This window comes from Dermacentor silvarum, chromosome 2 (genome assembly GCF_013339745.2).
Source record: "Dermacentor silvarum isolate Dsil-2018 chromosome 2, BIME_Dsil_1.4, whole genome shotgun sequence".
NCBI lineage: Eukaryota > Metazoa > Arthropoda > Arachnida > Ixodida > Ixodidae > Dermacentor > Dermacentor silvarum.
This window is the reverse complement of record NC_051155.1, coordinates 196,353,209-196,366,903: the sequence shown is the minus strand read 5'-3', so window position 1 is coordinate 196,366,903 and position 13,695 is coordinate 196,353,209. Positions and strand designations below refer to the sequence as shown.

The 13,695-nt window shown below is 44.2% G+C and overlaps 1 protein-coding gene across 2 annotated transcripts in view; it reads right to left on the bottom strand.

The window, feature by feature from the left end:
* Positions 1–13,695, bottom strand: part of LOC119442392 (importin subunit beta-1) — a 61,171-nt gene that overhangs the window by 11,659 nt on the left and 35,817 nt on the right. For both annotated transcript variants that reach the window (XM_037707254.2, XM_037707255.2), the window contains exons 15-17: positions 11,515–11,658; positions 9,536–9,641; positions 4,844–4,958 (exon numbers count right to left, since the gene is read on the bottom strand). In XM_037707254.2, the coding sequence (XP_037563182.1) occupies positions 4,844–4,958; positions 9,536–9,641; positions 11,515–11,658 (365 nt within the window). The remainder of the gene's footprint in view (positions 1–4,843; positions 4,959–9,535; positions 9,642–11,514; positions 11,659–13,695) is intronic.

Here is a 13,695-nt window from a genome sequence, read left to right as displayed (position 1 = left end):
CGCGCGTTTTAATCTTGGAGGCTACACAGCGAGCCACTGGAATCCAAGCCAGTGCAAAATCCAACATGGCGGCCTCCAAGATTGGGTAGCGCGGCTCGGAAAGAGCGATTTAGTCCGCAAAATCGAACTTTGGGGTCTCGATTCGTCCGAAAAATTGGGTGCGAAAATGCATGAACTCAATGGGAACCCTGACGGTGCATTTTTGAAGTCCGGAATATCCAGCAAGTCCAAATTTTTGGAGTCAAGCACCACCACGCCCGCTTTCGCGGCAGTTATCGATTCCGTGAATATCGTCCGCAACTTTGTTGAGTGCAGTGCGGGTGATATTTGTATGCTACGTTTTTTGAGCCAGCTGGAGAGCATGACACTAAGGGCGGCGAACCAGCGCGCCAAGTAATCCCGCATCGCTAATTACATTGAGTAATTTTTCTCGGACATGGAAAATAAAGGTGTTTTCTTTTTGCTGCAAGTTCTTGCTTGTTTTCTTTTTTTTTATTATTCATTTCGGTTAATTCGAAAATCCGCTTAATTCGAAGAATTTTCGCGGTCCGGCGACCTTCGAATTATCGAGGTTTTACTGTAATTTCAGACGAAGAAAAGATGTTGATATATGCAATGCAAGCACGGCCAAGCCAGTTCGCAGTGAACGGTCGGTATAGCCATGCACTGCAGCTGAACTTGACTTGTATCGGAACTCTCGTTTGATCATGGACATGTTTTTGTTTAAAAATAATATGAATAATACACACGTGTCATTTTACTCTAGCAGACATCATTTTGCCTGGAATAGAAGCTGCATAACCAATGTTTGTGCCGCCAATAGCAGCGTCGCGCCGGTGCAGCGTGGATGCCCTATGTTTCTGCAGTAAACACGGAGTGTTCACCGTATATGTTTGCTGTGAGAATGTATCATTAGCATTCTCATTTGCTGCCTTTTCATTTTATCACAAGGCACCACAACCGCTGGAAACCCAGTGGGAATTTACACGCCGGCTGGCATTATTATTACTCTTAGCGCCCACGAAAAAATGCTGGCTGTATAGACCTACACCATGTTTGTAAACAGCGGTAGGCACCGTCGATATATTTTAGGCCCTATAGCGATGTCGTTTAGGCTCCGCCCACGTTCGCCGCCACCGCTTGCAGGTGAGGTTGGTGCTTTTCTTTTTTTTCTCTTCTTGTTTGATATTGGTGAGGGATGCTAAAACCACGATTTAATTATGAAGCACACGGTAGTGGAGGCCTCGGATTAATTTTGACTACATGAGGTTCTTGGGGTGCACATTCTTGCATTTCGCCCCCATTGGAATACGGCTGAACGAGACGGTAGGCCTAGCTCGCTGACCGCCGCAGTGACTGCCAACAGCGCTTGCGATCTGGCCTGCCGCTCATCATAGTGTGTTTATTTTTGACAACACGATTAACGTGGGCTTAAATGAATTGGTTTTCTCAATGTCTTTGGTACGAATAGCAAACGAAATGCAGTACTTGCAAGCCAGCAAAGCCGCCTCGCTGAGACAGCCGGTGCTTGGGTTTCCGTCAGCGAGACTGAATGCCGCTGGATTGGTGCTCCCGATCGCACCAGTGATTTAGTACTTTGCGCTGAATTACGAAGCATGCGCAAATTCGAGATATTTTTTCTATTATGAACTAGGTCATGTTGAAAACAAGCTGTAGCCAATTTCTACGTCACCATGAGGGGCAATAGAAGCGATCACCTCGGTGATGGGACTGGCAAGGTATCGGCCCTACGGCGACGCCGGCTGTGTAGGCCCGCGCAATCTGAGCTGTTGGCCGCAGCCATCCGATCGCTGCAACTCTGTACTAACACTATACATTTTATTTCGTGCTCAAAACTTAATGGACAGGTTTAGGTGCATTTATGACATCTACACTGCAATTAACGCAGCTGTAACCGTGCTGCCTGCGTATGTGAACGTGTGATAGGATATCTACACTGCAGGTGGCTCAATTCTTTGAGATGAAAATAATTTGAATGTGACGTGCTTTCTGGGGCATCTGCTCGCTCAACCTACATTCAAGGCTAATCATGATCTAGCTTTTCCACAGTGCAGCAAGAAATTGTAATGACACGCTAATAACGATCTTAGATAGATCGATAGATTTTATTGATAGGAAAGACAGAGGTCGACCTAATCTTAAGATCATACGTTGGCTAATGCACGCCACTCAAAATGAAAGAAGCTTAACGGTTGCGAAATGTGTTGCGCATAATGGATGATCTGGTATCAGAATCCAACTTTCGCTTTTTGCCGTGGCGGCCCATTGCTTGCGACGGCTCATTGCTTGCGACGCAACTCAGCTCGTTGACATACTGCGTTTCCTTTGTTGTAAAATCATGGAATAAAGACCTCACACATGGAACAGCACAACCACTCGCGAAATCCAACGGCTGCTGTGGTAGGCGCGACACGGGCGGTGGCTCGGAAGCAGAGTGCCTACCATGCGAAACTAAATTTCGACAACAGCGCCACCGCATTTTCGTGACGTAGTGCCATGGTGTAGGTTTATATGCGATCTTGTACTAAGAACATGTATATATTTTTGTACTATAGAAGCATTGCCATTTTCGTTTTCAATAAAATAAAATGCACATAGACATTATGCCGGAGAAGGTGTAGAAATAGTTTAATATTAAACAGTAGACGATCACGCCTGCCTGAATCTGACGTTGCCGTTGCTCATGAACGTAGTTTTCACGAAAAATAATAGAATGATAGGGCTATATTACGGCTTTTCTAGTTGTAGCATTTAACCACACAGGGATAATGACGGCCTTCAAACTTTTTTTTTTCACGGGTTTTGCACGTCGCCCACCGCATTGAATGCCACTTGGGATTTTCTTCTGTTTGTACGACTGAACAATGCGCGGGATGTCCGCAAGGGGTGCAGTGTGTTGGCTCGAAACTCCAGCGCTGGTTCCCCATATTCGAATAAATACAGCAGCTCATTACAGCAATGCATGACCAAACCAAAATAGAGAACTGGAAAGCACCTGCTGTGACTGAATTTTAGTGCTTGAAAGGGCAAACTTTGTCCTGTATTTATCAGGATATGGTGAAGACATAAAAAGGACGCCTCCTCCTATAGCAGAGTAAAGTAGACTGCACTACTGCTTACTAATGAGCAATGTGCACGCTGCACACAACGTCCTAAGACAGGTTAACCTGGAGACACTTTCCAACCAGGGTACACTGTCTATTTATCACACAGTACGCGATCACAGTACTGCACACCCGAGATGGGTGTGCACCCATGCCACCTAGAAAGTAAATTGCAGTCAAAACTATGAAAATAATCTTTCCAGTGAAAAAAATTTAAAAGAGCACAATCTGTTTCATCAGCTGGCAAACTGATGGGCACCGTTTTCTGCGACTCCTAGGGTTTATTGCTAGTGAATTTTCGCCAGAAAGAGCCAACCATCACCAGAGAATACTGTTCTGGCCCGATTCATCGCCTGTGGGATGCTACCAAGGCTAAACAAAGTAGCATGCTTTGCAAATGCATAATTTTTTACTGAGACAATACTTCATCATGTGCTGGTGTGGTGATGGCTGTCAAGCCTTACTGAGCCTCTTCTCCGATTCAACGCCCGCCGTACTCATCGAATCTTGCCTCGTAAAACGTTCATCTTTTCTTTTAAAAGAAAACAATTCTTGGAGGATGGGGGAGGGAGGGAGGGGGGGGGGCGCTGTAGTTTAAGATTTTCTTTTTATTTGTAAATGCGTACTCTTTTAACTCGATAAAAAAACACAATTTTTGGCAGTGATATAGGAGAGGCTTTGATCTGTGCAATGAACCAAAATTATTGAGATCAGATCAATTATCGAAGCATAGTGATGAAATAACCAAAAACATGTGTGCTTCCAATGGGTGCGCCTTGGTGTAAACGGCCTCTATATCAAAACTTGGGGCACGATTTTACTTGCTGAGGTTCATTGCACACCCAATAACGTGAGAAAGAATTGTGCCAAGTTTCACAAAAAAATCTTTATTAGGGAAAAAGTTATGAATGTTTGCGTTTGAAGAAATCGTAAAAAGATGAGTTCTGAGAAAATCAACAAAAAGATTTCAAAGCATAGCGCTTACATAAGATGATCAGGAGAGCTAAAATCCCCTATATTTGTAGCCAGTTTTGTCTTGGGTCTTGCCCTTGTCTGATTTTGCTCGTGTTGCACCTCGGCTTCCTTTTTTTTTCTAGCCTGCTTTTCAGTATTACAGGTATTTGCTGTACGTCTCCAGGTCCGTCGCCTTGTACTGATTGCCAACAAACTTTAATTTTGTGCGTCTTTGCGCTCTAAACTTCCCCATTCTGTGGCTGCCAGTAAGAAAAAGTAAGCGACATAGAGTAAACACATCCATCACACGATCCGGTTGTCCTTTAGCGCGCGTGCCGCCTCCATAATGTAAACAACACGTGCAAAAGATTGCACGTCCACCTGGTGAGGTGTTTATTATTTTAATTGATAAATAAAATGTTGAAAATGCTATTATGGCATCGCTACACTTTTTACGTGATACGATTCTTAAATAACCAGCAAATAACTGCAAACCAGGGCATTTTTTCTGTTCCACAGAAAACTGGCACTTTCAGTTTCGGTTTCGTAGACGCCGGGTGGGTTTACATTTTTTTATGTATCTTTTGAAAGAAACTGCGTAGGAAGATACTTTTTTCAGCAAAATGATGTAGAATAAATTCCTCATCTAACAAAACAGAAAACAAAAAATTGACATTTTGAAAAAAAATTACAATTTTCACTTGGCCTCACACCTTAAAGAGCTAAGTGTTCAGATAAAAGAAAAAATATGACAACAGACATACCCAATGAGTCCAGCACATGAGGCGATGTTGGTATCTGAATGGTCACTGTCAACAGCAATTGAAGAGATAAAGTTTATAATATGTGGCACATGTGGCAGCAGCAGTTGAACATCAGCTGTCGAGAGAGGAAAAAGTGTTCTATGAATAACATCGCAATGTTAAAGATCAAATACATCACAGGCGCTAATGTGAAATAGTCAACATCCAATAATTCAACCTTGAAAGTACTGACAGAACTGGTGAATAATCCAGCAGACTGAAGAAGAAGCACAAAAAAGTTGTAAACACATCACTTCTTTATTTAGCAGTACACTCAAACTTCATTGTACCGATGTTGAAGGGGGAGCTGAAATTGCTTAGTTTTATACATTATTGCCTTTAACTGCAATACTATATGTCCAATAGGGTGCACAACTTCAAAAATGCAAAAAGAAAGACCACATCCCGGCCCACTGTACCACTAAGCAGCCACATTGGCGATAAAAATTTAGTAAAAAATCTTCCGCTCATTCAATGCACACAGTGCCCCTTTTAATCTCTGCTAGCCCTTGTGGGAAAGAAAGTCCATGATGCTCAATTGTTTTGAATGTCAGAAGTGAAAGACCTTCTTTCCATCGGTGCATTGCAAAATACATTTCTGTCATTTTCTTCAGAGATGAAATAAGAGCAACGTTGGCACATCAAACACATGTGTATTGCAGTCCATGGTGTATTTGTCATCGCTCGTGTTACTTCGTCAGGAGACAGTGGTCACAATATTGACACGTATACATGTTTATCTTTCACCGGTGGCCGCTTTCCACCAGCTAACAAATGTTAAACGTTATCGCTCGGCGCAGGACGCGCCTGTATCGGAGGTTTCTAGAACGTTATCGATGCTTCTTTCTGTTGCCTGTTTTCACCGACGCTTATGTTATCTGATTGTATGACCGACGCGAATTGTCTAGAACTTTCTGGAAGACACGCGGGCATCAGGGATTAATCTAGAACCTTCGATGACTCAGGTATAAAAGCCGACGCGTTTCGCCGCTGATTAGATTTTCGACGATCGCCGACTGTGTTCGCCGCTATCCTTGTGCTTTGAGTGTAGCTTGCTTTTGTGGGCACAGGTTCGCCCAATAAACAACCAGTTTCGTCATACACAGTTTTGCGACTGTTTTCTTTACCGTCACTACTACGTGACAATATCGTCGTCACACAGTTCCTCCGTCATTCCGATGTCAACGCTTACATAATAGCAGAATGATTCACTGGCCACAACAACATTGGTGTCACTCAGTGCCTTCCACAATGCTTTAACTTCCTGAGCCACGTCATTTTCTTCTGCAGCGACAGCTTCAGCAGACTCGGCTCTGGCAGAGTCACACAGGGTCACCTCACACAAAGCTTGCCAAAAGCCCCTGGCTATTGTGTTTGTGAAAATGCTTATCCACGTGGCTTGCAGAACCTTAATTTCCATGTACAAGTAGATTTTTCTTTCTCACTGCAAACTCATGTTGAGGAATGCGCAATGAATCAAGCACAAGCAGTAGCCTGCATAGAACAACACTGACTCCTCAATCAAGTGGCAGTATTAATGGCAGAAAAAAATGAATGTTGTGTAACTTGGCACTTGTCTGGTGGGCTGTGCAGTTGTCGAGGCTGAATCACAACTTTGCAGTTCTGCTTCAAGAGTCAGTGTGCTTGAAAAACATTTGCAAATACATCACGCATCATCTATTAAAACATTGAGGTGACATGCTTTTGCCTAGAACAACGCAGCACCTTCTCAGAGCCATCTATGTTTGCACAAAGAAAAGCATAGCGACTGTTTACTGTGATGCTTGCCTTTATGGCATAGATGATGGGCTAGCATTTTTTTTTTTTTTGGCAACATCTCAAAAAACTGCCTGGTCTCATTGGCAGTGACAACATCCTTCCTCCAGTACTTCAAAAGCAAGGGCCCAACACTTTCTTCAACCCATGCCGTTGCAGCTTCCTCTCCGATGAACGAAGGTTCATGAACTAGTACCATTCTTCCAATGATGTCATGTTGGTCCTTAAAATTCTGTAACCAGCTAGCACTGGCAACAAAGCCATCATACTCTGTAATGCTAACGAAATCCCTTGCCTTTCTTTGCAGGATCGCCCCACTTAAGTGCCACATTCGCAGCTCTGGTCTTAAAAAACATTTGAATATGACATTCATGAATGCTTCGAATGCACAAGTTTGCATGTTTTTGCAGCTTCCCTATATGACACAGGACACTGCATTTGTGATCACTGCACGGCTGGTCAGAATAGTGAACAACGTGCTGACTACGATATCAGTCTTATGCAAAACGACACTTCGAAGCTGATGTGACGTCCTTTAAATAGCACCCTTCTGTTCTAATGTGATAGTCTTTTGCTTCCGCATTCCACTTTGTTAGTTGATACCATTGTGAAATTGGCGACATGGTCAAACAGATGAACAGAGACTGCTCTGTGCCGCGAAGTCTGTCGTCAAGAAGCATGTGGCACACAACACAAAACAGTAAGCCAACTGCACAGCAGCAGATTGGGCAGATCTGCCTAGATCCGCCACTCATGTGGCCCCCCAGTGTCAGCAAGGAGCTTGGGTGCACACCCACTGCTTACGTGCTAAATGTGAGGTGCGCAGTCGCGAGAAGAGAAAGAATAGTGTTGCTCAACAGTGTATTCAATGCAGGAGTTTTGAACTGCTGCACCGAAAGAATGTCGTAACCTGGAAAAAGCAATATACTCGGCGCACAATGCTCAGGTTATTTTGAGTTTGGGAGATGAATCTAGTTCGTTATATCCAATGACAGGACAATTTCACTTCATCGAAACAAAGTTTAAGCATGAATCTGAAAATTTCAAGGGGAATTGCATTTACCGTATTTACACGATTGTAGGTCCACCCATTTTTTCAAATTTGGCAATCCAAAGTTGGGGGGGTCGACTTAGAATCGAAACCGAACCGTGTACCGCTAGTAACGGCAAGAGAAACGAGAAATCAGGGGTGCTACGGCGTGGTTACAACTTTGCACCTACGTTTTTATGGTTACGGTAGAAGCGTAGCGTAATAATTTACTGTATTGCATACATTTTGATTGCGCGCACCACGAGCGCACGGCTCTTGTGGGAGCATCGATCATGGAAGAGCCGCCGCTTAGGGGGTATTGGTAGATGGCGGAAGAGCCGCCGTTTGGGGGGTATTGGTAGCTGGCGGAAGAGCCGCCGTTAGGGGGTATTGGTAGTTGGCGGAAGAGCCGTCGTTTGGGGGGTATTAGTAGTTGGCGGAAGAGCTTTTCTTTGAGATACGATTGTTTTCGACGGCCGCGCGCATCTGTCACTTCTGCTGTTGTGCTGAATCGTCGCGCCTGTCATGAGTGCCAAGAACTTTCGGCGCTCGTTCTCAGCAGCGTTCAAACGGGCTGCTATCCTCCATGTTGAGGAAACTAACAACTGCGCAGCAGGACGCAAGTCTGGAGTCAGTGAACGTGTGGTGCGGCAGTGGCGGATTCAGCGCGAGAAAATTTGGCCTCACTGGCTACTGTGTGCGGGTGGGTCCTCTCTGCGTGGGGGGCTGTATCGCGCGATGTCGTGGTGCGGTCCGTTCGCGAAGTGTGGACTCACTTTTGATGACGACGTGCTGTGGGACCGCAGCAGCTATGACGGCAGCAGTACCAGTGAGGTCAACTCTAGTGACGATGAGTAGTCTTAGCAACCCCATCAATAAATTTCCCTTGTGTGAAATGCACTCGTGTGGTTTTTCTCCCCCCCATTTTTTTTTTTTTTTTGAGACATGCAATTTTGGGGGGGTCGACCTACATTCGAGTCGACTTACAATCGTGTAAATACGGTACTTCATTATATCCATAATATCCTGTATCACAACGAGGTTCAAGTGTACTTACCCAAATCTGATGTGCATCTCATCAAACAAACAAATGTAGCATGCTTCTTGTAGCATAAACAGAATGTAGCATAAACAGAATGCAAGTTTATTTACACTTAATATGCATCATCGCCATTCTCACACAGATATTTTTATGACTGTCTATAGACCACAGGATGTCCTTAGTGTAGTTCATTGCCTCTGTTCCGCCTGTTCAAATTCTCAAATCACAAATGGGATGGTGGCCCATGCCACTCCACCAGTTCATCCCACGAGGCACGGAAGACTTTGGTATACTGAAATCCCGCGACACAACTCTGTTGCTATCTTCAAATATAAAATAACTTATCCTTTAAATAAGCATTCATAATTCAAGTCTGAAAGTGGCGTGACAGTGGTGATGACTAGCTCTGACGGTAGGCAGTTGCCAAATATGCAAACAGGGTTTTGGTTTCATATCACATTTTAACATGCAAGCGAATCAATTTTCTAGAAAAACAAACGCACATTAGAAATACAATGAAAGTTCATGGTGAACCGTCGTTTTTGCTTGAAAATCTGCTGAAGGCCAACTGAAGATCAGTGTTCAGGAGATAATGTGTAAATGATGCATTCACTGTCCCCTAGCGTGCTGCCAAAACTGCCACTGCTGCCACTGTAGTCAAGACTGAAGTTGCACAGCCACGCTAACCATTTAAGTTTGAACTGTCCAGAAACTATACAAAGAAATTCTGCATGTCTTTCCAAGTATAGAGGCTTTCAGTGTACAAGTGTGGCTATACAACTTGGAGCAGCGTGAAGGTGCTTACCATTCGGAGAATTCTGGTCTCCCTTGAGTCCTTGAACAATGCCGGTGTAAGCTTCCAAGCAGCCTTCCCGCAACTCATTCAGGTATTCTACCATCTCATAGTCATGCTGCGCAGATAACAAGCATGAAGAAAGTGAAAGTTCTGCAGAAAAAATATTGTACTACAGTCAACCCTCGATATAACAAAATTCGCGATGTTCGTTACAATTTTTATTTCCCCATCTTAGTTCCATTAAATTAACGAAAGCTTAATATAACGAAATTCTCTATATAATGAGGTTTTTCGCTGCAAGTACAACTTCGTTTTATCGAGGTTTGACTGTATCAACAAGTGTTGTTTGGTTAAACCAGGGGTTCTCAAACTAGGTTCCGCGAAAGGCATCTTAGGGTTTTGCAAGCGGTCAGAACGAATCTGACCCCATCACATTTTTCCCCATTCACTTCTGCAATTTATCAATTATCAATGTAGAGAAAAAAAATTTGCTTTGCGTTTTGAATTTAATGAAGCCATCGAATGCCACATCCACACTTCAGTAGTCAGTGAGCAATGCGAAACGCACAGCAGCCGTGCTGGGCGCTTTTAATTCGTGCTCATGAGCGCAGTTTGTAACACGTGAGCGGGAATGAACTCTGAGGTTCTGAAAGCTGAAAGCCACTTTAAAATTTAGCAGAGCCTGCCTGGTCGACTCTTGTTGCTTATGGATGAAGATATTGACCATTTGAATGGCATATTGTAACAGACATCTGGGGCACATTCACACATTATTAATTATTCAGGTGCATTGGTGTCAGCACGGCACAATTGTGACAGTCCGGTTTGCTACCACATTGTGTCGGTTTCGGAATAAAAGCACGCAACAAGTGTTTTGATGTGCAAGAGGGGCACGGCTGCATGCCGGATGATGTAGGCATTTTAGGCTTAGCATTGTGATCGGTATTATCGAAGACCGTTTTGCAGAACGTGTGACTTGCGATGTTCGGTTAAAAAAAAAAAGCTTTCGTGTGTCCAACACTTTCATCATGTGAAGACCCGTTTATGGCAGACGGTGCCTAGAACAATAGCTGTATGCTCGGCGCGCACTGCATAACGTGAGGGGGGGGAGGACACTCGTGTATGTGGTATCGTGAATTCCTCGTCAAAAGCTATGGCCTTTGAGATTAAAGACGACATGCTGAACAGTAATCAATAGAGGTCACACAAAGATGTGGCGACGGTCTACTTTGGTTAGACAGATCAAGAGCTGTCTACTAATTTGCTATCGCAATCGATGCTTTGGCTTTTGCACGAAACTGACTTTCTTTTCAAGCGCAAGAATTCAAATAAAATTGTGTGTAGTTCACCACCACTCTCATTTCTCAATTTTTCCCGTTTCTCGGCTCTTAAGTTTTTTTCTTACGGTCCTGTAAGAAAGGATCAGCGGGGTTCTACTGTACTGCCAGCACGATCCAAAACAATTCTATCTAGAGTATTTCATACTGGAGGATCGCAGCACGTTAAACTAGCTGAATAGGACTTTAACGGCCACTTTTGAGTGCTGTGGCTTGATCCTGGGACTCATACATTTGCGAATTATGCATTACTTGGGAGCTGTCTGCACTGATAGTGGGATTGGTTGCATAAAAATTGAGCGTTTCATAAACATTCATACAATACTCATTCATACCAAGACAGATGGGCTTGAACCAAATACACACATTCCGTCAATTGATAGACATCGCAAGGCATTCTTCTCCAAATATACTTAGAGTTCTCTGAACACTGCGCAGACATTGTTTTTGTATTTTACACACACCTACAGAAACCAACTAAGGACATTATATGCTCTGTGATAGGGATAGTTGTTAACCACAAGTCAGATTCACTAAAGCTTAATTGCACAAACGTCTGACTGAACCCAACATCTAAAGAGAAAACTGCACTGACATCAGTCAAAAATCTAAAATGTAGTGGAAAGCAGTGAAAGAACAATCCTTGCTTACCTTGTCAACATAGGCCACAGAAGCTTGAGCCAACGTTTGCAGCACAATGTCCAGGAACTTTTTGAACTCTGGTCCAATGGCCAGGGCAATATCACCAAAAACCGAGAGGATCTGGGGCTTCACCGAGCGATGCACATTATTGTTCTAGAAACAAAACACCAGTGCACACTTTATAATTACTGCCATGGCTGTAACACGGTTTTCATATGAACCTAAGTCAAACAGAAGATTCCATTAAGCTTAGCTTCACATTTACTGGATTGTAACAAGATTTTTTTTCATTATTTTTGTTGCTTGAACTCAACTCTCACATTATATCCGAATAATGGCAATATTGTCGGCTTTAAGGCACACATTTTAAATCCTGCGGTTTTTAACATTATGTTGGCACCTCTAACTTTACGTCTCAATTCAATCCGTAGACAAGTCGACCAAAGTCAAAACTGAAATTTTTTTGGAATTGACGCCATTTTCGCTGTGCTTGTGACCGACTGGTGCTACTGTTATGGTGCTGCAGTACGCTGCCGCCTTTCACGCTTCAACTCCATTCATTTGCGAGGAGCTGGGAAACTCCGCCGTAGCTTGACGGCTCGACAACAATGAGTCAATTTGCAGTTTTATTATTTTGCGTGACTCAAAAGTTGACCCTCGTGCTACAATCGCGGTCGCGTTACATTCAAGTAAATATGGTACAGTCGAATCTCGTTAATTCGAACACACTTAATTTGAACTTCCGGTTTATTCGAACTGACGCTGCAGTCCCGTCAAAGTTATGTGTATTCCAATGGGCGAAAACGCCCGGTAATTCGAACGTGCAAGCATTTGCGACGGTTAATTCGAACATACCGCACTCCGACAATGCTCTCAGCAGCGCGCCAAATCACGTGGCGGCACCTCCGACCCCACCGTAGAGCAAAAGCTTAGGAGAGACCCTTCAACGCCGAGCGCGAAAAAATGAAACACAGGAAAACGCAGCGGAAGTTTCATCCTCTCTCAAATGGCTAAGTCATCGTTTCTGCGTCGTGCCGGTACACGCGTGTGCGTACCTGCGTCTCAGCCACGCGGAGAAAACGGCGGTGAACCCTTCTCATTTCAGCTCCTCTATTTTCTGGCCGCGTGTTGACCTTGAATAGTGCGGTCCAGAGAGAAGCTGCGGCGGAGGCCCGATCCTGCCAACAAAACTGCCCACGCCGGCCAACACGCTCGCATCCCGATAACGGCAGAAAACAGAACTTCAGGAAGCGGGCTAGGCTGGCGCTGGCATGGCGGCAGGTGCGCACGGAGACAGTCGAAGGTGGGGGAGTTGAGAGGGAAGGCGAGGGGAGCCAAAGAAGCGGCGGAAATGCCAAGGAAAGGAAGGAAAAGTGGTTCGATATGAGAAAAGGAAAGGTTTGCGCTATCTTCTGCAGCCCTCGAGGAGCACGGCTCAGGGCCAAGTTGCCACAGCCATATCCGCTTCCCTCCTCCCCCACCTTCAACTGTCTCTGCGCGCGCGGCGGCCCGGCGCCAGCTTAGCCCGCTCCCTGAAGTTTCATTTTCTGCCGTTATCGAAAGCGAGCGCTGGCCGGCGTGGGCAGTTTCGTGGTCCTCGTTCGCTCTCTGCTTGCGTGCCGCGATACGACTCGCACCGCTCGTGCTATAGTGCACGAATACTTCAAGAATAAATCCTTCTTTTAATTCGAACTTTTTTTATTTAGAACAAGTTTTCGGGGCCCTTAGAGGTCGAATGATCGAGATTTGACTATAATTAAAGTCGAACTTCGTTGTATAGAACACGTAACATCTTTATGCGTCCCATTGCTCCAGGTTGGTGTAAAGCATTTATTCTTGCTTGACTGGATCCCTGCATCATGCTTGCATGATTTAGCCTCTGCTATAATCATCATAACCAGGTTGTGGAATGTTTTTCCTATATTTCAAAAAACAGCATTTCTGGCGCTGTCAACGTTTTGGAGTGATGATATATCTTGTTCTACTTATCCTATCACATTAATTATTTGTTTGTCAATAAGGTAGACAAATAGAGATAGCACTAGGCATATAATATAGACAAATATTATGAAAGAAATATTAAAAAGTTATTTTTCCTGGGTGTCACAACACACTTTAAAAAGCTTGACATGCTGTAACTTTGGTTCCAGTGAGTCTAGAGCATTCATTCTTGTACATTCCAAGATCATT